The sequence below is a fragment of the Panthera pardus genome, unplaced genomic scaffold (assembly GCF_024362965.1).
Source record: "Panthera pardus isolate Hobbes unplaced genomic scaffold, ASM2436296v1 HiC_scaffold_6, whole genome shotgun sequence".
NCBI classification, from domain to species: domain Eukaryota; kingdom Metazoa; phylum Chordata; class Mammalia; order Carnivora; family Felidae; genus Panthera; species Panthera pardus.
In genome coordinates this window covers 75475062-75499616 of record NW_026526991.1, presented here as the reverse complement: position 1 = coordinate 75499616, position 24555 = coordinate 75475062, and the positions used below count along the sequence as shown (strand labels likewise).

General features: G+C 36.8%; 1 protein-coding gene and 1 non-coding gene across 2 annotated transcripts; both read left to right on the top strand.

Moving 5' to 3' along the window:
* The first annotated feature begins 3131 nt into the window (after window positions 1-3131).
* On the top strand, window positions 3132-3873 carry LOC109268660 (protein tyrosine phosphatase type IVA 1-like). The gene has a single exon (XM_053894916.1). It carries the CDS (start codon window positions 3263-3265, stop codon window positions 3782-3784), a length of 522 nt encoding a protein of 173 aa, XP_053750891.1. The 5' UTR covers window positions 3132-3262; the 3' UTR covers window positions 3785-3873.
* An 8854-nt stretch (window positions 3874-12727) lies between these two features.
* Window positions 12728-12848, top strand: LOC128775205 (U6atac minor spliceosomal RNA). The gene has a single exon (XR_008419847.1). It is a non-coding gene; the product is annotated as a U6atac minor spliceosomal RNA (small nuclear RNA).
* Window positions 12849-24555: the final 11707 nt, after the last annotated feature.

Below are 24555 nucleotides of genomic sequence, written 5' to 3'. Positions count from 1 at the left end.
GGAAATGAAGTGAAACAGAAAATTGCCTCAAAAGTATTTATTTTGTCACCTTTCCAACTTTCCTAAACTGCATCATGAGCTCAGCATTCTCAGATAATGAAGGGAATGTATGTGAACACTGGGAAATGACAACTGGTTGTGTCATGTTCATTGTTTTTCCTTATAGAATGAGGTCCTACTCTATGGGCTGCTGATGCAAAGGCTACAAAAGCTGGTTGAAAAGAGCCAATCTATGAGGACACCTGGAAGCTCTTTGGTTCTTTCAGAGGCTAAAGAAAGTAAAATTCTGCTAAGGAGATGGTCTGCTTTCGAGAAGGGGTTACAAGAATCAAGGTTTCCAACATGTCTGTCCTCACCCTGTGTGCAATGCTGAGAAGGCTTCTGGGCATCCAGCCGTTGCTGGCACCATCGCTGTAGCAATGTAGCATCGCTCAAGTGTGAAGCTCCTTACGCTGTTGGGCTCAGCCTGGAGCAAGGTGGCACATGCTACAGCTACACACAGACTCTCCACGCTTGTCAGTAACAGCTGTGAAATCTGCCCCTCGTCTCCTCTTTAGGTAAGAAATTTCCTCAATCAGAATAACACCTGGCCCTTGAACAGAGTTGTGTATTTATAAAAATGTTTTCACCTATGTTATTCCATCTTATGAATTCATAGAAGCCGAAAGCGGAAGAAATCTCAGATGTTGTGACCCCCATGGAGCAAAAGGAGAAATTGAATCCGGTAGAACTGATCACTTTGCCTAAAATCAAATAGCTATATAGCTGCAGAACGGAAACCAGTATTTAGTTCTGCTCTCAGCCCGGTGACTTTTCCACTATCATCACATGACATTCACACTTGTTTCCATGGGTTTCCTCCACCTTTTTCTTCTGTCTTATTAAATATGTCCTATTTGTCTTCTTTTTTTCATTTATGCATTAAGGGTGACCTACTTATATCAACATCTAATAATATCTAATTTTGTTGATTCTTTCAAAAATTGCCTAAAGACTGATTATTTTGCCAGTAAGCAGTTACATTTTCATCTTTAGGTTTCCTGTCTCTCATACTGAAAAATTAAGTATGAGTATAAATGTTAATTGGAGTTGTTTTCCTTGTCATTGCAATGATTTATACTTGAGTTGTTTCCTATCAGCTTTACCACAAGATGGGATCTTCGAAGTAAGTACTCCTTTACATATATTCTCTCTCAGTGGGCAGACACTAATGAAGTTTCTGTCAAAAACCTGGCAAGAAAATGTTTCTTAAAGTCATAGCTGATGCCAGACATTAACTGCATCAGATTTTCTATTCTGTGGTGGGAAAAGAAAAACAAAAGCATTTGTATCTAACTTCAATTTTGCTAAAAGGGAAAAAATTATATCCGGGTCAAGGTCCAATCCAGTAAGGTTTGAATAAATGGAGATATTGTATCTTCAAAATTCAGTGCTTGGTGTGCTTAACACTCAAAATTGTGCTAATAGTTAAAACAGCATTGTACAGAGTTGGAATGATATCCCTTTGCAAAGGTGTGCATTCTCAAAGGATACTGATTCTATACCGACTGCCTTCCCCACTCAACATTTATAGGCTCCACAGTTACCAAAATGTTGCTTTGGTACCACAGCACCAAAAGGCATATGCTCTGGCTACTAAGAGGAGGTTGCTGAAAATTGTCATTTAAGAACCTTCAGAGACATCCTCTTGATTGATCAAAGATATTACCATTCTCTTCTGTTGTCCATAATCCTACTCCATGCTGCTAATTTCATAGCAATTTTCTGCATGATTTCCTATTTGAAAATGCTGTGGTAGCAGTTAGAAATCTTAAAATTTTCCTAATTCACTCTACATTTACTGCCAACACCTGTTTTGTTTTCTCCTAAAATGGGGAGAAAATTACTGTTCCAACCACCAACTACCTTGTGTATATTCAGTGAAACATTTTTTTCTAGTTATAAATTTGTGTAACTTAATTGACACGGGGAATCCTTTTTTTAAAAAAGTAAAAATAAAATCTTAAGTAAATCTAAAAAGGTTTTCTTTGTCACTAATAATACTGACTTCAAAATAACTATGATCAATAAATTATTTTATTACAATTGAAATAATTATAGTATTGGTTCATAATTATATGTTATTTGACTCAAGGAAACATCTTTCTAAACAGGATACAGGATATTTCAGAGGTCCTTCTCATCTTCTGCAAGACTCCTCTTTTTAGGGACAGAAAGCCAGAAATTTCCTACAAAATTCAAGACACAGATTTTAAGGGTCTAGTGCTTCTAAATTTTAACAAAGAAATTTGCATTGGAAAAGACTGTTACATCCAAGAAAATGCTTTCATGCTAAAGGTTAAATTACAGAGAGAATAACTCAACCTCCAAACTTTCCCACTGCTTAAAGAAATTGAGAAGAATTCAGTGCTGCAACATGAGCCAGCCACACAAGCAAATTTTTCAAAAATAGTATGTATAGACCATGCACCTTTCACAAAAGTTAGTGCAAAATGACGCAGTTACTTAAAAACTCTAAAATTTTCAGAAGAAAACACATAGGAGCAAATCTGCTCTACCTTGGGTTTGTCAATGGGTTTTTAGATACAATACCAAAGGCAAAGAAAAAATGTTAAGTTGAACTTTATTAAAATTATAACTTCTGGCTCTTCTCGGAGCCACTCACTGCGTGGTAGAGTCTGGTGCCCCTGCCGCCACCCCGTGATGACCACCACTACCCCCTGCTCTGTGTCGCCGCCACCTCGGGAGCAGCTGTGTGATTAGGCCACAATCTTCAATGAGTACACATATTCCTCAGTTCTGTGGTGTTCTTGGTCACACATTTAGGGAGTTTCTGAAGGACAGTGAAGATTACTTCTAGGCACAGCACGACCCCTATGGAGACAAGTGAACTGTAGAAATTCATGACTACTCCACCAAGAAGCCCCCATAAGAAATCTTAAATGAATGAAATCACTCATCATTAACCTGGACACAGAGTGTTGGCTTGAAATCCACAGAGCATTTTACAAGAGTTCTGACCTGGAGGGGATAAACCTCAGTGCACTTTTTTTTCTATTGCCTCAGTATTACTGGATTGAAGAATTGCTCCTTCTTGTTAGGAGGTTCATTTCATTTCCCACCACACTCCCAACTTCATACTCAGAGCACTGAGAATTTCAGGGGGAGTATGTTGAAGTAGACTCAGTTTCTTTGCATCATTTCTGCATTCAATTTTAAAATTCTTTCATAACCTTATTGAGTGTTTTTTAACAAGAGTAACATGGCTCGAGTGAACTGCCCAGCTCCTGTGAAAGTCACATGCAAGAACCTGAGATTTCTCATTTTGCACAATCCAACCAATGCGACCTTAAACAAATTTAGAGAGGAACTTAAGAAGTATGGATTTACCACAATATTAAGAGTGTGTGAAGCAACTTATGACACTACTCTTATAGAGAAAGAAGGCATCCATATTCTCGATTGGCCTTTTGATGATGGTGTACCACCATCCAGCCAGATTGTTGATGACTGGTTAAGTTTTGTAAAAATCAAGTTTCGTGAAGAACCTGGTTGTTGTATGGCTGTTTGTTTTGTTGTAGGCCTTGGGAGAACTCCAGTGCTTGTTGTCCTAGCATTAATTGAAGGTGAAATGAAATACGAAGATGCCGTACACTTCATAAGACAAAAGCAGTGTGGAGCTTTTAACAGCCAGCAACTTTTGTATTTGGAGAAGTATTGTCCTAAAATGCAGCTGCGCTTCAAAGACTCCACTGATCATAGAAATAACTGTGGCATTCGATAAAACTGGGGTGCCTGATGTCATTACCTTGGAAGTGAAACTTGAAATAGGACCTAATTTGTTGTACACATTAGCCAACATGTTGGCTTAGTGAATAAGTATAATGAAGCTTCCATAGGAGTAGTGGAAAGCAGCTTTATTAGGCCACAAGTTTGACAGAATTGCAACCTCTATGCTTGGGTTACGATCAACCTGTTTGGACACTTAGCAAAAGATTCTGGCTGTTCAGCATTTAAAATGTGTTTATCACTTGTACCAGTTGACCTTTCCTGAAATCATGCAGTATTGAGTTATGTCTTTAAATCTATTCCCATGCCCAAAATCTTATCAATATATAAGAAATTTACAAAGATTAGGTGCCAAAATACCCAGCACAATATTGTATATTTTTAGTGTTATACAGAACTAAAATCCCAGGAACTATGAACACTCTGGACCTTATAAGGTTTACTCCTTCAGTCATTTCAAACATAGAAATTAGGGCCTATATGGTTATTTGCCTGCTCACTTTATGTTTACATCTCCCACATTTGTACCAGTACACATCAGGTTTGCTCAACCATTTTTTTTTTTATTTTTACCAAGTCTTACAATAATTGTTTCATGTCTTTCTACAAATTTTACTTTGTGCTGTTATGGAAAACCTCCATTTTGAAAATCTGCATTGTACAGAAGCACATGTCTTCACTGTCTCCAGGCAAAAAAGCCTTACAGTTAATTTTAATGTTTGCACTTTCAGGTGCAACTTACAGGGAGGGCCTGAAAAAAGAACAGGAGGGGGCTATTAAGTATTTTTAGTAAAACATTGCCTTTGTCTTGCACAGAACATGTAGAATATGCTCTTTAATTTAGTAAATATTTTTAAAAGGTAGAGGTGCTTTGTTATTGTAGCTAAAACAATTCTTAATCATAAAATTTCTGAAATACTTGTATTTTGTTTTCTTATCTGAAGTTGTTTACCAACTTATTTTTGTTTGAAGTGTGATTTTTTTCTTCCTTCTCTTACCAACCTCTCTTGCAAAAAAAAGAAGAAGAAGAAGAAGAAGAAGAAGAAGAGGGTTTCTGCTAATTAACTGAGCAAACATCTAATATTTTATATGCCTCTTGACCTGTATAACTTAATATTTGGATACCTGATAATTTGACTTATTAGGTAATTGATAAAATGGTGATGTGTATTAATGTTAGTTCAACCATCTATTTATAGTGTCTGGGAATGTGTGGTTATATTTCTGTGGGAGAAATAATTTGTCAGTGTTCACTAGCTTGTAAAAATCTAGTTCAAGAACTTAAACATCTAAATAAATAATGAAATGCATTTATCATCAAAAAATAATTAAAACTTCTGCCAAAGACACTGTAAAAGAATGAAAATGAAAACCACTGACTGGAAGAAAATATTTGCAAATCACACATCTGATAAAGGACTTGTATCCAGAATATACAGAAAACTCTTCAAGGTCAACAGTTAGAAAGCAAAGAGCCCAATTTAAAAATGGGCAAAAATAGGAGCAGAGTTGTCATCAAAGATGGTAAACAGATGGCAAATAAGCATAAAAATGGATGCTCAACATCATCTATCAGTAGTCAAATACAAATTAAAACAGCAATGAAATCTCATAACACACTTATTGGAATATCTAGAATACAATGACATGCAGAAGAATGAAACTGTGTCACTTTCTTACACCATACACAAAAATGAATTCAAAATGGATGAAAGACCTGGAGACTGGAAATCATCAGAATCCTACAGGAGAAAACAGGCAGCAATCTTTTTGACCTCAGCTGTAAAAACTTCTTTTAAGAGATGTCTCTGGAGGCAAGGGAAATAAAAGCAAAAATAAACTATAGGAACCCTATCAAGATAAAAAGCTTCTGCACTGCAAAGAAAACGATCAACAAAACTAAAAGGCAACCGACAGAATGGGAGATGTTTGCAAATGACATATTGGATAAAAAAATCAATACGCAAAATCTGTGAAGAGCTTACCAGACTCAACACCCAAAACCAAACAATCCAATGAAGAAATGGGCAGAAGACATGAATAGACACTTTTCTGAAGAAGACATCCAGATGGCTAACAGACACATGAAAAGATGCTTTTAACATCACTCATCATCAGGGAAATACAAGTCAAAGCCACAATGAGATACCACCTCACACCTGTCAGAATGGCTAAAATTAACAACTCAGGAAACAAAAAATGTTGGCGAGGATGCAGAGAAAGGAGAACCTTTCTTCACTGTTGGTGAGAAAGCAAAGTGGTGCAACCACTCTGGAAAACAGTATGAAGATTCCTCAAAAAATTAAAAATAGAGCTACCCTATGATCCAGCAATTTCACTACTAGATATTTATCCAAAGGATACAAAAAAAATTATGGAAAGAGCCCAAATGTCCATTCACTGATAAATGGATAAGAAGACGTGGTGTTTTCCATTGTCTGTACACACACACACACACACACACTGGAATGCTACTCAGCAATCAAAAACAATGAAATCTTGCCATTTGCAACAACATGGATGGAACTAGAGTATATTATGCTAAGCAAAATAAGTCAGTCAGGGAAAGACAGATATAAGACAGATATCATATGATTTCACTCATATGTGGAATTTGGGGAACACAACAGATTAACATAGTAGAACAGAAGGAAAAATAAGGCAAAAACAGATACGGAGGCAAACCATAAGAAACTCTTAAATATGGAGAACAAACTGAGGGTGCTGGAGGGAAGGGTGGAGGGAGGATGGGCTAAAAGGGTGATGGGCATTAAGGAGGGCACTTTTTGAGATGAACACTGGGTGTCATATGTAAGAGATGAATCACTGGGTTCTACTCCTGAAGCCGGGACTACACTGTATGTTAACTAACTTGAATTAAAAAAAGAATATCTAGAATATCAAAATCTGAGAGTACAAACTGATGATAATGATGTGTAGGAACGGAAAACGTCATTCATTGTTGGTAGGAATACAAAATTGTAGAGCCACATTGGAAGACTGGAAATTCCTTATAAAGTTCAACATAATCTTACCATACAATTTAGCAATTGCACTACTATTTACCCAACTAGTTTTAAAACATATGTCCATGCAAAATCCTGCACACAAATATTTATAGCAGATTTATTTATAATTGCCCCAAACTGGAAACAACCAAGATGTCCTTCCATAAATGAATGGAAAACAAACTAATATATATCTATATAATGTAATACTATTCAATAATAAAAAAGGAGTTCTCTATAAAGGCATGAAAAAACATGAATGCAACATAAATATATATTGGCAGGTGAAAAAGCCTGTCTGGAAAAACTCCATGTTGTATGATTCCAATTAGATGACATTTTGGAAACAGCAAAATATGGACATAAAAAATCAACCACTGGTTGCCATGTGTTTGAAAGAAGGAGGAGGCTTGAATAGGTGAAGCAGAGGGTTTTCTTAGGGTGGTTAAACTCTTGTGTATGATACTGTAATGGTGGAAAGTGACCATATGTGTTTGTCAAAGCCCACAGACTTCTACAGCACAAAGAGTGAACCTTAATGTATGTAGATTATAAAAAGTCAGTTGGTAGGTCTGGAATATCAGGATGGAATACAGAATGTAACAGAAACGTCTAACGGTATTATGAGTGTATGAAACGACCTCACCAAAGGGAGTTGGGGAAAATGGTTCTGAATGGAAATAACTATTGTCTATAAGACTCAGCAAAACATGAGCATATACTCTACTTGATAAAGTTCCCCACAGGGTGATATGGGTTAATTCTGAAACCACTATGAATGGATACTAGAATTGAGGTGTTAAGTAAATAGGGGCACCGGGGTGGCTCAGTCAGTTCAGCATCTAACTCTTGATTCTGGCTCAGGTCATGATCTCATCGTTCGTGAGATGGAGCCCCACGTCTGGCTCTGCTGACAGTGCACAGCCTGCTTAGAATTCTCTCTCCCCTTCTTGCTCTGCTCCTCCCCCTCTTGCACTCTCTTGATCTCTCTCTCAAAAATAAATAGACATTAAAAAAGAGATTAAGTAAATAGATGGTGAATGGTGGGAACATTCTTACTGTTGGTATGGAGGGTTTAAATAAGCAAATAATGGAGGTTAGAAAGATCCATGTCATAATAAATCAGAGGTATCACACTGGAGATAACAGCATTAACTCATGTTTAGTTTAATATAAGCACAGATGGCTCCATATAGAGCATAACCTGTACACACAGATTTGTATATACACACATATAGTACTTTCTTGCTCTGTCAGCTAAGAAAACCTAGAAGGAATGAGACTCCAATAGCAGCAAGCAGTCCTTGGTTTCTAATAACATTTGCCAATGAAAAGAACCCAGCCTCCTTGGAGAAATGACTGATTTTATGACTGGGATAGGAAATATGCAAGAAGTTCCTGGTGTATCTTGTAGTGCGTAAAAATAAGACAATGTTAAAAAAAAAATGTTAAATGTAAAAAAAAACAAAAACCCCTCAAAAATGGACATTGTGTCTCTGTGTCAAATGGGGTTGCAGGAGCCAACTGAAAGAGCTCTCAATGGCTGAAGTTGAAACAATTTGAGTAACAAAGTAATATTAGATTATAACCCAAAGGGTAAAGTAAATGTCCATGAGTCTATACTGATAGTGACTGAAAATGACTGAATATATATAAATGGAGGCAAGTAGATGAATCTCCTATCTAGAGGAAGTCTAAATAACTTATGTAGAGACTCCACCCTCAAGGAAGTGGACTATAACTTACCACTCCTTGTTTGTTTTAAACTCCCTACTCTTTAAGTGTGGACTGAAAATAGTGGATCCCTTCTAAAGAGTACAGTACAGAAAGGGGGAAAAAGTAAATTTACCATGGAGAAAACTGACAAACACTAGCTCAACCATGTGATCGACGTGAATGTCAACAGTGATTAGTCATGTTGATAATATGTACCCTTGCTATGCTGTGATGAAAATGACACTTACCTGTTTGGACTTTCTCCTCAAAATCCATAACTCCAATCTAATCATGAGAAAAATATCAGACACATCCCAATTGAGAGGCAGTCTACAAAATATCTGACCAGCACTCCTCTAAATTGTCAAGATCATCATAAACAATAAATATCTGCCAAATTGTTATAGCCAAGAAGAATCTAAGGAGACATGAAAATTAAATGTAATGTGGTAGCCTGGATGGGATCCTGGAAAAGAAAAAGGATATTAAGTGAAAGCTAAACAAAATCTGAATGAAGTGTGGACTTAAGAATAAATGCATCAATGGGACACCTAGGTGGCTCAGTCAGCTAAGCGTCAAACTTTGGCTCAGGTCATGATCTCAAGGTTCGTGAGTTTGAGCCCTGAGTCAGCCCAGGCTGACAGCGTGGAGCCTGGAACCTGCTTTGGGTTCTGTGTCTCTCTGTCTCTCTGCCCCTCCCCGCTTGTGCTCTGTCTCTCTCTTAAAATAAATAATAAAACATTAAAAAAAGAATAAATGTATCAATATTGATTTATTAATTGTGACAAATTTACCATACTAATAGATAATAATAGGGAAACTGGGTATGTGTTTCAGAAGTTTCCTATACTATTTTCACAATTTTCTATAAATCCAAAGCTGTTTTAAAATTAAAAAAAAAAGTTTACAGGGGCGCCTGGGTGGCTCAGTCGGTTAAGCGTCCGACTTCAGCTCAGGTCACGATCTCACGGTCCGTGAGTTCGAGCCCCGCATCGGGCTCTGGGCTGATGGCTCAGAGCCTGGAGCCTGCTTCCGATTCTGTGTCTCCCTCTCTCTCTGCCCCTCCCCCATTCATGCTCTGTCTCTCTCTGTCCCAAAAATAAATAAACGTTAAAAAAAAATTAAAAAAAAGTTTACATAAATAATTATGTTATGTTTTTATCAGATTAATACTAAGTGGTGCACGGGATGCCAGATGGTGAGCCATGGTTCAACAACAGACCTCATGAGTTAATGAACTAGAAGTACTGACGGGGCCTGGAAGAAATACCTGGCATGCCTCCAGGGGCCACATGGGAGGTAAAGGCAGAGTGCAGACAGGAAGTCAGGACCTGGGGCACTGCCTTTAATAGGGTCTGTAGGTGGAATGCTTAATTCAAACCGAAAGAGTGGAGTATTAGTAAGCCAAAAGGGGAAGACACTGGGGAAACAGAAGAGACTATTGATCACAACGGCTGTTAGCTTATATTTATATTTGCTTGTGACTCTGTGCACTGCTATGGAGAGTTTAACAAAATTACTCCATAATATTTTTGTCTTAGCATCTGTTCCCTGTTGCCAAGATGCCTGGGGGGGGGGGGGGGCCTTGAACTGATACTACCACTCCCTCGAGCCCACTTCCTAGATAACAGCCCACAGAATCACAAGTCAACTGCTCTATCCTTGTGAGAAACATTCTCCTCTGCCCCCTCAGCCTTTCCTTGTGCACCCCTTAGACAAGACCCCCTTGGTGCTTACCAAAGTCTTGCTCTTTTGGTTTGAATTGACCAATCTGGGCTTAATCTGAAAACTTCAAAGCAGTCTACCCACTGATCCTAATAAAGGCAGTGGACCTGGTCCTGACTCTGTCTATCTGCACTCTGCCTTGACTTCCAGTTTGGCCACTGGTGGTGTACTGGGTACTTCCTTGAGGTCCTGTGAGTAATAATCTATAATTCCAGTACTTCCTTCAGGACCTATGAATAATAATCTATATTTCAATCCCTCATGTGGTCTGTTGTTGCACTGCAATGCTCAGAGGCTCTATTTAATGAATATTAATTTAACAAAGTCACAACAACTGCCATGTTGGGGCACACAGTTGCATGAGGGGGCTAATGTCAGCCTAAAGTCACTGAAGGCAGTTTGGCCAAATACAATGGATGATAAGGCAACAATGCTATGGAGTAGCTTAGCTGAACTCTCAACATATGTACCCAAAACACCCCACATGGCCATTAATGAGAATGTAATTAATGTGCTTGACTCTCCAAGTAATTTAGTGAAAGAATTAGCGAAAGACATGAACCAAACTAAACAGATTAAAAAGGGGCAATTGCAAATTCTAGCTCTGAAAAATAATTACGTATAAACAGGAAATACTAGTAGTAACAAAAATTATGACATAAAAGTATGGAAAAGATAGGGACTTAAGGAATGCGTGTATATTGTAAGGCAAAATTCCACAGACCATGTATCTGAGTTGAAGAATCAAGGACAAGCACTTACATTCATTTAGAGCCAGAAATAGGAAAGAGCTTGTGCAGTTAAGAGCGGTTGCTTCTGAGTATCAACGTTCAATGTTGAGACTGTTGTCAACTTTAGGAAGAATGAGACTCGCAGAAACTTTTGAATTTTGAAACTATATTTTTCTTTAAAATATATTAAGAATAAAAAATAAAAAAGTAGTGTGTTTAATGTAAAAAACATTAGGCCTAAATTTAGGAACCTTAAGCTCATGTGCTAAAAAGTGATAAACTTTGAGCACAGCACCATTTCAGGTCTTCATTTTTTCACTTGTAAACTGAAATATTGGACTAAATGATTCATGAGGATCTTCCACTCTAAGATTCTAAGGTAGTAAAAAAATATACACCAATTATTTTATAAAGGGAGTTGCCATGAAAAGCCTTTTTGTTTTTTAAGGAAAAAGTAAAATTTGAATGACAGGCACACACACACACACACACACACACACACACACACACACACAATTCCAGCATTAATGGTTTAAGTAACTACAGTATACATCAGAGAGATGCCATATAGTTATTTAAAATTGCAAGGGATGGCGAATAACCATTTTAGGGATACAGTGTGAGCTAAGACACTATTCTGACACATTGTATATTACACGGGTGGGGAAGAGTATGTGATTGCATCAGCTTTACCGGAACAGATGATTAATGAAAGTTTGGAGAAATGGGTGGAAGTCATAACACAGACGGCTGTGCAGATTAGTTAAAGAGCTTTTATGATTTTATCTCATGGTCAAAGAATGATGTAGAAGAGGCAAAATATGAAAAAAGTTTTAGGACTATTAATGTAGTTGTGTGGAGGAAGACAATGATACAAGTTAACAGATGACCTCAGATTCCCATGTATGTAGGTTGGAACCCTGGTTCTGTATGACCATCAGCAAGTCACTTAAACACCTTAAGCCCCCAGTTTCCTCATGGGATTATATGAAATTAAACGGTATATTCATATAATACACTTGGCATAGTGCGTGGCTCAATAATCAAAAACTAAAAAAAAAAAATGCTTTGCAAACAAAAAGTGGGTACAAAGGGCAAAGTTTAGTGAGACCATTAAAATAGTTTAAGGAGATGTCAATGAAAGTAAGATTAAGGAATGAAAGAAGTAATAGGCCTTAATGACTAGCCAAAGGGGTGAAGAAGTATGAGGGGTCACCATTGACTCTGAAGCTTGGTGTCTGAGTGACTGTAAGACCCAGGGGTCAACCTGTCAGAAATATGAACTCCAATAAAGGGGAGGAACGGGCTCAGGAATAGAAGGAGTATGATGAGTTCTGTTCTAACTGTCTTGGGTGTGAGGTGACAAAGATATTTCTAGGTAAAAACGTCTAACAGGCAACTGGAGACATAGATTTGTGATATCCTCCTCCAACTACTACGTGGACATATATATTAAGGTTCTGTTCCCATTCATGTTCTTGTATCTATAGTCTCCCTCTCAGTAATTTCAACCAATTCCACCCTTTCAACAATCACACTGTTCCTGAAAATCTGAGGCCTACTGGAAATTTCTATTTCAATGTCTCATAAATACCTCAAACTCATTGTATCCCAAATCAAAAACTGTCTTTATCCCTAACCAGGCATTTATTCCTGACTTGTCTCATTCTGTTAATAGTACCTCAAGATCACCCAGAGTGGGCAACTTGGAGAAATCATTTATGTCTTCTCCTTTCCTGGTAAAGTCTTGTTAAATGAGTGCTGTATGAAAGGAGAGGTTAGTACTCTTGAAAAAGATGAGAAGAACCTAGTTACTAATGTAACACATTCATGGTTAAGGGATTGCTACGCACTTCATGGCCTCTCATTATGATGTTGCACAAATTGTCAGAGATACAAGTGGTATATCGAACTGCATTAACATTAACATTTTTTTTCTTCATTAAAACACAAAATTAAGAGAGTCAAAAGGCAATGCAGTGAGTGGGAGAACTTATTTGCCACACATATCTGACAAAGGAATTCTATCAAGAGTACTTAAGAAACTCATCACTTCACAAAAGAGGACTTTGAAATGGCAAAAAAGAAAATAAAATATGGTAAATCTACTATTTATTTTAAGGAAATACAAAATGAAACCCATGAGAACAAACTACTATATACTCACCAGAATGACTGGAATGTTAAAGACAGAAAATGCCAAGCACTGGGAAGGATATGGAAAAACTGGAATTCATATACTGGTACGTGAGCATTAATTGCTACAACTATCAGAAAAGGAGTTGGTATGATCTACTACAGCAACATGTGTGTGACCCAGGAATTAAATTCCTACATGTATATCCAACCAAAAATCATTCACCCAAAAGTCCGTGGCAGCATTATATGTTATTACTCCAGACTGAAAACCACCCAAATGCCCGCCAACAGTTGAATGGGTAAATAACTATGGTCCATCTATGTGGTATAATGCCATACAGCCATGAGGACAAGCTAACATACTTGGATAAATATCACAAGCGTGGTGTTGAGTTAAAGAAGCCAAACAGGAGGGAATATCATGGAAAATTGCATTTATGTAAAATATGAAAGCAATTGAAAGTAATGTGTGGTGTGAAAGAGCAGTAGAATGGAGAGAGGTAGAGATAGAAAGTGGGGTCTTCTGGGGATGGTCTCTTCCTTGATATAGGTGCTGGTTTGTGATAATTAAGGTAGTTTATATACACCTGAGAGTAAACAAAGATATGTACTTTTTTTAACATGTGTATTATATTTCAATTTAAAGTCCTATAAGTTTGGCGACTTCATTATTTTTCAACTTTGTTACCTCCTTAGCATCCAGTGTTCATCTTTTTATCTCAGACCCTTACTACCTTCATCTAAACAATTGTTGATTTTCCACAACTTTCTCCCTTTTAATTTATTTTAATTACACTTGGTCTATTAGTCTTTCAGAAGCAGAGCTTGGATCATGCAGCTCCTTACCGACTATGACATTAAGTTTAAATACCCAAGGTGGCTTTCTAGGCCTCCATACATTACTTCCAAAAAGCTTTCTCACCCATTTTGGCTTAAAACTGAATAAACAGAAAGATTTCCTATTAATGTAAGTGTGATTTTGTTCCCTGCTGGTCTCATGCTAGTCTTCTTAAAAAAGTTTTTACCACCTTTTATGTTGAAACTGTGTTTTCTTCCAGTCCCAATTCAAACATCCAGTCTGTATTCTTGGCTACTGCCTTTTACCCAGTTTTGGAATACCTTCTCTCCTTTTAAGAGTCCCTTGACAATTATTGCATGCTTCCTCTTACGGTTTGCATTATCTCTGCCATGATTTTTTTTCTTTCTTATCCTACCCTTTTAATTCTAACCACCAGTGAGATAATAGAAAGTTTGTCTCACTTCTCTTTCCACCATTTAATTCACTTAGTTGTAGTTTGGACACACCGATCAATAAACATTCTAAAACTTTTAAAAATTAATTTACTCTAATAACTTACAATATTTGCTGTTCTATGTTTATCAACCATGAGATTATTTTTGATTAAGTGATCGAATTTTACTAGGCAATGTGCTTTATATAAGCGGTGTTCCTCTGCATTCTTCCAGAAATTAAAACTGCAGAGAAATTTATCATGACTTATGCTGTGAAAGAAAGATAAATAAAGGAAAAACAGAAACAAAAACAAGTATATATAGTTTGTTTTGGCTCAGGTCATGATTTTGGCTATATGTATTGTGTATACATATAATATAATATAATATAATATAATATAATATAATATAATATATAATATAATATATATACACATATATATGTGTGTGTGTATATATATATATATATATATATATATGCATATATATATAGTTGATCTTGATTTTTGGCTCAGGTCGTGATATCACAGTCCTGAGATAGAGCTCAGCATGGAGCCCAATGCTGGGCATGGAACTTGCCTAAGAGTCTCTCTCTCCTTCTACCTCCCTCTGCCCTGCCCCTGCTTGCACTTATGCAAGTTCTCTCTCTCTTTCTCTCTCTCTTATGAAAGAAATAGTTAACCTTAAAATGCCAAAGCTGCAGCTGCCTTTTTATTTCTACATTACTCTAAATTTGAGGCTGCTGTTAGCTAGTTATAAGACACTGCCGTTTGTTTTGTCTTACAGTGTTAAGTTGATGTCTTCAGTAATATTGAGTTAATGTTTTTGAAAAAATTCCTATATGTCTGAAAGTTGCACTATTTCAAATGACTGGTAGAAGAGGATAAAGAAAAAGGAAAAGCTGATGTATTCCTGTCATTTGCTCTTTTGGGATTAAAATGAAAGACTAAGATTGGGGTGGACTGATTAGAGAAAGAAATGAAAGAAAAAGATGCTCTTGATAGCTTACATTTTTTGAGTGTTTTCTCTGTCACATCCTGTGATATCACATTATATCCTTACAAATATCTGGAGAGGTTAACCCCCTCTGTGACTTGCCCAAGGCGAAACAGTACGCAGGTGGCAAAGCTGTCATGCACCTAAGCAAAATTTACAAAAGGAGCAGCTTCCTTTCAGAAGAGTAGTAGGCAACAGGAGAGCCAATAAGGATTATCTTTCAAGTCTTGTAGCTGATTAGTGCATACAGTTCACTGAGTCTCTATCAAATTAGAAACTTTCAAAAAGAGAAAAAAATGAAAAAGCATAAGCTAAACATAAAAAAATCCTCTATGTTTCTCTCTATGTACACAAGAATTATAGGGCCCCTAAAGAACTCCAAGATTGGAGGGCACCTGCATGGCTCAGTTGGTTAAGCCTTGCACTCTTGATTTTGGCTCGGATTGTGATCTCTCAGTTCATGGGATCGACCCCGCATCGGGCTCTGCACAGTCTGTGTGGAGCCTGCTTGGGATTCTCTCTCTGTACCCACCCCACAAATAAATAAACATGAAAAAAATTTAAAGAACTCTGAATTTGGAATCTGAAGACAAAATTTTAGTTTTTACTCTGACAGCTTCTACCTACATATTGGTGTTTTGCCTTTATGAGTTGATGTTTTCTGATTTGTAAAATGGAGACAATATCTATCCTACATATCTTACCTAATTATTTTAAGAAGGATGTTATGAATGCACACTGTTTTTGTAACCTATAAAAAGCAGTTCATGTATGCATTATTGTAATTATATATTTTGAGACTGCATAAGGTGGTATTTCTAGGTAATAAAACTGAAAAACAATGCATTTAGATTTCACAGAAATAACAAAAAGAGTAAGCATCGTGCTTCTGAAGGTTAACAATTGTGACAGCAATCAAACAACTGGTCTGGAACATTATCATCATTGTAACTCAAAATGACACCAGAGCTATTTGATGCCCAAGCCTATCCTGGTGTCACATTCAAAGTAATATCAATCCAGCATCAAAAAATAATTGAGAGCTATTTTATATTTTTATTGCTTTCTCTTAAAAAATCATAGTGGTTGCATTCATAGCATACAAATAAACTTTGAGAATTTTTCTCTTAGCCCTTATCTTCAATATTTCATAGGCATGTTATCAAAAGATTAATATTTTCCTTTCTCCACTTCAATTTTCTAAAAATTGTCTCACTTTCAGTCCACAGATGTTCTTTATCCTCCTCAACCTTCCTAGTTTCCTCTTTTTACTTGGTGACTAGTTGGATCTCTTGCAGATGAATTCAAATAGCCTCTATAGGACTTCTTTCTTCTCTTTCACTATCTACTTTACTGTGCATAGTTTAAACCTAGTAGTCAACACAGGATCCTCCCTCCTGAGTGCAGAACAGCAAGAGGCTGTGGATACTAATCGATTAATCTTTTTTTTCCACAATGCAACTACTATAACCAAAGCACTGTCTAGCTATTGTGGGAGATAAAAAAAAAAAAAGAGAGAGAGAGAGAGAAGGACAACAATCAATTGTAAGTCATGGCCCCATTCCTAAGGAATATCCCAACTGGAAAATCAGTGTCCATTAGGGTAGTCAAGTGAGTGTTGTCCTGCCCTGTGTTTTCTACGTTATTTATTTATGCATTCTACTACAATTTCATTTCACTAGAGGATTTATAAGCTAAAGAAATGTGCTAAATATGGTTGTGGCACAGGTTTTGATGTGAGAAACTAAGAAAGAGATTGGATGGATTTGGATTGCTTCAACCATGCATAAAACCTGAAGCTGGGATAACTAGGTTCAGGATGAAATGTGAGAGGAGGCATAGTAAATATAAACATGCAATATATTTGGCAGTTAGATGCTATGGACAACTAGGGGAGAATAGCTCAAAAACTGATTCCAGGTAGCGCCACTGAAAAAGTGGGAAAGTTATAGGAGGGAGCAAATCCTGGAGGCAAAGATGATGATAGGTTTGTTTTGTTAGATCAAGTGCATCTCCACTGTGGCCATGTCAACTCGGAAAGATAGGAGGACCACTAGGGCATATTTGGAAGCCAGGCACTTAGCAATGACAGCAGAAAGAGAATGGATAGATGAACCAAGTTATGGTGCATAATGTCCCACAGATTTTTGTAATGAGATTTTGAGTGGCTTTCACACTGAAGTGTTTTTTTGTAAATGTTCATTGGTGCTAAAAGTGGATGCCTTCATTTCTCTGAACTCCTAACTCTTCATACAAGATACTTTTTGCATCCTAAATTATTTTAGAGTAAATACTGAAACATTTTAATAAGCATTTTAAGGTTTTTCTTAAAAAAATAGGAATTCCTATTTTATTTAGATCTTTTCAAGTACTTTAATTTCAAGTACTGTGCTTATGGAACCCTAGCCACAACATCTGACGTGACCTCATATAGACTTTTAAAAAATATCCTTCTGGCTACTGTGTGAAAAATAAATGAGTGGATATAAGATGATGTGCAAGAAATGTATTGCAACCATACAGGTATAGATGATGGCAGTCAAGTCTGAGATGGCATCAGTGGGGATGGAGAGAAATAGATGAGTTTTAGGGTAAACTTTATGCCACCAAAATTCACATGTTGAAATCCTAACCACCAGTGTCTCAGGATGACTACATTTGGAGCTAGAGCCTTTAAAGATGTAATTGAGTTATAATGAGGTAATATGGATGAGCCCTAATCTAATGCATCTGATGTCCTTATAGAAAGAGTAGACTCAATCTCAGAGGTGTGAAAGAAAGAATGAAGGCAAAGAAAAAAGGTGGCCACCTGCAAACCAAGAAGAGAGACAGAATGAAACTAACCATGATGATACCTTGATCTTGGGATATTTACCTTCCAGAATTGTGAGAAAATCAGCTTCTCTTGTGTAAGTCACCTTGTCAGTGGTACTTTGCTATGGCAGCCCCAGCAAACCAATACAGAATACATGCAAGATATATGTTACATTTGGAATTGCTAGGACTTGGGGATGGGTTAAATGGTGAGGAGGGTAAGTTTAAGGGATATATATTAAGAATAATTTTCCCGGTTTGAGCAATTGCCTAAATGGTGTGGCGATTATTTTACCTCTAAACTGAGGTATACAGGCATACCTCAGAGATATTGTGCGTTTGGTTCCAGACCACCTCAGTAAAGCAAATCTCGAAATAAAGCAAGTCAAATGAATTGTTTGGCTTCCCAATGCATATGAAATTTATGTTTGCCCTGTACTATAGTCTATGAAGTGTACAATATCATTATGTCTAAAAAAACACGTACCTTACTTTAAAAATACCTGATTACTAAAAAATGCTAGCAATTATCTGAGGTTTCAGTGAGTCATAATCACTGATCACAGATCACCATAACAAACATAATAATAATGAAAAAGTTTGAAATACTGTGAGAATTACCAAAATGGGATACAGAGACATGAAGTGAGCAAATGCTGTTGGAAAAATGACACCTATAGGCTTACTCAAGGCAGCGTTGCCTCAAACCTTCAATTTGTGAACAATGCAATATCTGCAAAGTTCAATAAAGTGAAGTGCAAGAAAAGAGGTATGCCTATAACTTCTCTAACTCCCTCAGTTTGGAAGGGGTAGCACTGGGACCGTCTGACTCTAAAGCTATAGTCTTAACCTCTATGTTGCTATCCTCCTCAGATTTAAAAAAATAATGTGTTTAGAGCTATATAAGCTTACAAGCAAAAATGAGCCACAAACATCATTTAACTTGGCTCCTTCATTCTATAGTTAGAAAACTAGGGCCAACGAGAAGTGATAGGCCTCTTTACTTTAAAAGAATAATTTCAGCTTATATTTATATAATAAGAGGAACTGCAATAAGCATTCTACCTGCTATTTACAGGGACAGAACAAATTTTCTTAGCTGATTAGAGGTACCCCTTTGAATACTGAAAATCAAAATCATTAGCATTTCAAATAATAGATTTAGCCAAACTTCTCTTCATCTGGTGATTTTGTTTAATAAAACACTACAAGGCATGAAACCATTCATGACTGGCATTAGCTGAATTTAAGTCTTACTTTTTCATTGTAGAACACTGTAACTTAGACTTGTGGTTCCCAAATGTCTGCTCTTTTCTTCCTTGTGTAATCTCACTCTCTTTCTCCCCTTTTCTCCCTTTTCCGTAGTTGTACACCTACAGAGAATATATATATACTCACAAACAAACATCTCAAACAGTACATATTGGAAATGACTACCAATATCAAAGTCTCCAGTGGAACTCAGTCAACTAAGGTGAAGATCAGAGAAAATCTTAAATCCTGGGAAAACAGGGGCTACATTGAGAGGAGCAATGAGTAACACCTCCCCAACCCTCCTCTTCCCAACACCAATAACATTATCAACACTATCATCACTGCCTCTTCTACCACAAAAAAAAAAAAAAAAAAATCCACACCATATCTCAGTCTTATAACTCCAGTCTGCAGGCGCTATTATAAGGTATGATGCTAGGATGTGAGACAAAGCATGTAGAGTTAGTGAGAAACATTATTCTCATGTTATTTCCAGTGGAAATCCCATTGGGCTGTTAATCTGGTAATCAGACTTTTAGTAATGAACAGCATTAATCAGTCATCTGGCTTTAGTTAGCCCATAAGTATCTCTAATCTTCAATTCTTTTGTCTATAAAATGAGAGAATTATTTCACAAGGATACAATACAGTATAAAGTCCAGTGTTTAGAGTTAAACAGATTGACTCAGACCCCAGTTATGCTAGTGTTACCTATTTAAGCTTTTCTGAACCTGTTTCATCATCTATAAAATGAGCCTTGCATTATTTAAATAAGATTGTATGGAAGGATTAAGTGGGATAATACAATTAAAGCACAGCTGCTAGGTAGACTCTCAATAAATATTCATTCTTTCAAGGTCTTTCCAGGCTCCATGACTTTAAATCTGATTTGAATGAACAAACAGGAAATGTTCTGGAAGGTAAAAGAAAAGAGAAAGGCAGTACCACCTCTTTTGCTTTAGTAGCGGTGATGATGGTGATGCTGGTAAAACTTCATAGTTGATTAATTGAGAAAATATTTTTGGAATGCTGGACATTTTGCTTGTCATCAGGATACAAAGATGCTTATTATATAGTTTGTGCTCTCAAGGAATTCACAGTCTCCTCAAAGAGATGAACACATAACAAACATAAAGCCCTGTAATAAGGGCAGTGATAAAGCTCCATACACGATATTCCAGTCACGTCCAGGAAACATGTTGCCCAATCTGGGGTAGATTCCAGGCACATGAATGAGTCTCTGGTCTCTTCTTACCATCCTCTGATATAATGACTTTCTCTCTTGGAAGCCATGATAAGCTTCACATCTGAAAACTTAAGGAATCTAGGAGCAATCATCTCGATTTGCAAAGGATATTTTTTCAAATGTTGGAACAATTCTTGGGATGTTTGGGTGCTTAGCTCTGTTTTTGAAACCCTGATTTAGAGAATTTCATTATTTGTAATAGTCAAATATTTTGTTTTCATTTTTTATGAGGTCTTCTTAAAGACCACATGACAACATCAGTTTACAAATTATCTTAACAGATACAAGGCTCTATTGCATGTGGGGAAAAATGGTTTTAATTATATACATACTACACTGAAAGGGGGTCATATGCTGATTAAAGGAAAGGTAAAAATGCTGGAAGGCTTTGACTTGTACATGATATTGAAAGTGCTATTGTTATACAAGGGCCCAATGCTGAGAGTCATTCAGACTGTGAGATGCATGGTTCTTTCTCCAGAGGTCCTTCCATTTTTAAATTTTTCTGTGCATTTTGCAGCAGTTCATCTCTGGTATGGTAACATTTTGCTTTCTCCTTGATCTTCCTCATTCTGGAAAGGGAGGGACTGAAAAGAAAAAAAAAATTCCTGGCCTGTGCTACAAGGTGTGGGAATTGCACTCTGTTTTCAGAAAAAATAAATATCTGGACTGGTTAATTAGACAAGTTGATACCATGAGATTCTTGGGACTGTTAAAGTGAAAACCTGAAAGTTATAAAATGTGTCTTGGCAAACAAAGTAATGAAACATTTGAATGGATGCATTCATGTAGAAAAACCCTGTCATAAAATATTCTGGGGACATTTTTATTTAAAGTGGCATAAAATTCCTAAGGAGATGAGACTCTCATAACAGAAAAATCTGTGAATGTGTATAACAGAAATTTACTAAAGTTTTCTTGTCATAATACTTTCCAATCCAATTATACAAAAATAGGCATCCTTGTATAGTGTAAGAGTGTGTGTGTGTGTGTGTGTGTGTGTGTGTGTACACGTGTGCACGTGTCTATGGAGAGAGAGGACCTGGGAAAGAAGAAATTCATCAGTTCTTGGTTATTGAGTGCCAACCACAGGGGCTCTACAGTAGAGAGAAAATCAATGGGAGATGCCCACCATCGGGGGGCTAATTCCCAGTGAATTGATTTTTGGTGTGAGGTGATAAGAGATACAACCTAAGCTTTTAGCATCCAGTATCTGCAGCTTTGCCAGAGGCTTCATAGAGTACCTATTTCAGCTGACATTAAGCAGAGCCCATGGAACTATAAGGGTCAAATGCAGCACAGAGCCTGGAGTAGTGGGTTCTGCCACTCCTTTTAAATTAAAATGCAACATATGATAACAAGAGACATAACAATTTGTCTCTCAAAACTATTATTCCCTCCACTTTAATGTCAACTATATTCACTATTGAAATGAATGGAAAATAGGTCCCAGTTTTTAATTGTATGCTAAAGGATATTAATAGATCTTATTAAAAATCATAATTATAAAGCTTGGGAAACCATATATTTAAAAAAGGCAAGCAGGCTCTCAGGTGGCTCAGATGGTTACGTGTCCGACTCTAGATTTCAGCTCAGGTCATGATCTCACGGTATGGTTGGGAGTTTGAGCCCTGCATCAGTCTCCCCACTGACAGCGTAGAACCTGCCTGGGATTCTCTCTCTCCCTTTCTCTTCCCCTCCCCTGCTCATGCTCTCTGTCTCTCTCAAAAATAAATAAAAAATAAAACTTGAACAAAACAAAACAAAAACAATTAAAAAGAAGGCAGGAATTTCCAAAGCTATTACCATACACCAGCAGACTATAAGATGGCAGGGCAGAGAATACAGTGCTTTTTCCATTTTGAGTCGACTATAGAATCAGTAGCAAAAGAAGGGAAAATATAGAGTAGTATCAAGCAACTAGCCCTCCATTCCCTTTAAGACAAAAAGCACTTTGTTTGCCTTTCTCTTCGGGAGCAGTTTGAGTAGGTTTGGCTAAGGAAGGTTTAGACGGTTGAGTGCAAGAATGTTTTAAGACCTTTATAGCCTTGGCACTATTTCTTTTGGAGGCCCATTCCACGATTTATCAAAATTTTTAAATGCCATATTAAATAAAATGTTTGCTGTAAAAATAATCTTAAAGCATTTTAGAAGGTTGCTTTTTTTCTGACAGCACCATGATAAAGTTTAATAAACAATGGTGGGGGCACTTGGGTGGCTCAGTTGATTGAGGTTCAGACTTTGGCTCAGGCTATGATCTCACAGTTCGTGAGGTCAAGCCCCACATAGAGCTTGCTGCTGTCAGACTGTCATTGCAGAGACGGTGTCAGATTGTCTGTCCACATCTCTCTGCCCCCTCCTGCTTGCGCTCTCCCCCCAAAAAAATTTTTTTAAATAAAAATAATAAACAAAGACAATGTAATGCAAAATCTGAAATATGAAGGAAGTTGGCCATCAGTGGAAGCATTAAGAAAAATGTCAAGAAAAATAGATCAGCAGTACACATTAAAATCTCATGTAGGAAAAAGGGTTTCTACCATCGCCACTGTTGCACAAATCCAGGGGGTATCATTTATGTAGACTGTCATGAAAATGGTACTTGCTAAAATTGTGCTACATGGCACTTCTGTCACTGCCTGGTGCAGGAACAAACCCATCCTGTTTAGAAGGCAGGTGCATTTGTGGAAATGAGCACATGCACTTGTCAAACCTGGAGGCCATTAGGCGCTGCAATCAAAGCCCCAGCAAACTCTGCTCTGATTCCAAGATCACTAAGAGCTCTTGTGATTATAATTTGATTTCCCATTCAGCTTCTTACAGAGAAAGAATACAATGGTCAAAGAAATGAGTATCTGTTCCCCTTGGCAATTGTTTTTCTCAATGTAAATGAAATCAGCATTATCCATTAGTCCACTGTAATCTTTATTACAGTGAATAAATATCCCCAAGTTTGATCCAGTCTAAGAAGCAGATAAGACCAAGTTTTGAGTTTGAAAATATGAAGATCAAACCCTGGCCTGGTATAATTTTGTAATGCTTCTTAAGGACAGTCAGTGGATCTAAACTGTCATTGCAGTGGCTCAAACACCTATACATTTGAACTTAAAAAGGGTGAGATCCTGAGTAATAATTAATAGCTCCTTTGAAGTAGAATTTGAGAAATAAAGACAGTTGGTAAAGGAAAGAAAATATCAATTGTATGTATGAAAATGCTTTTATTTACATAATTTCATTTAAATTTCAAGGACTTATGAGGTAAATTAATGTTATCTTCAATTTAGTGAAGAGGGAATGGGTGCTCAGTGAGATTCCCACACAGTGGGAAGGCCACACAGCAGCCAGGAGTCAAAATGAATCACAGGGTTACTGGACTTTAATTGTATATGCATACTATGGTTTCACGTAAGTAAAGTGAATGAAACTGATGAATCTGTCTTATTGGAGAATGGAGAAATATCTGAGAGGAAAGAGAACTGGAGAATATTCACAAGACCAGGACTTGCCGAGGAGGATATTAATATAATTAGTGAGCTTAGAATATACTAAAGAAAAGCAATAAGTGGTGAACACTGTAACAAAAATAATATCCTCCATCAAGATGTCAAGATATAGGGAATGACTAATTTATTTGATGTATATTGATTACAATTTGAGTTAGATTGTATATTTAGTTACACCTGTGGGCTGATCTTTTTCTTTATAAATAATCCTTTAGTTGCAAATAGCTAAAGACATATCCATATAAAAGAACGGAATGAAATTTGTGGATAAGTGAATTTTGGAAACTGTGGAGTTATACACATTAAAAAGATTTTTTTAACTAACATAAAATAATTTTTAATAGGTGATTTGAGATATACAACTTCAAAAAATTCTTGAAATTGCATAATTACTGCAAGAGATA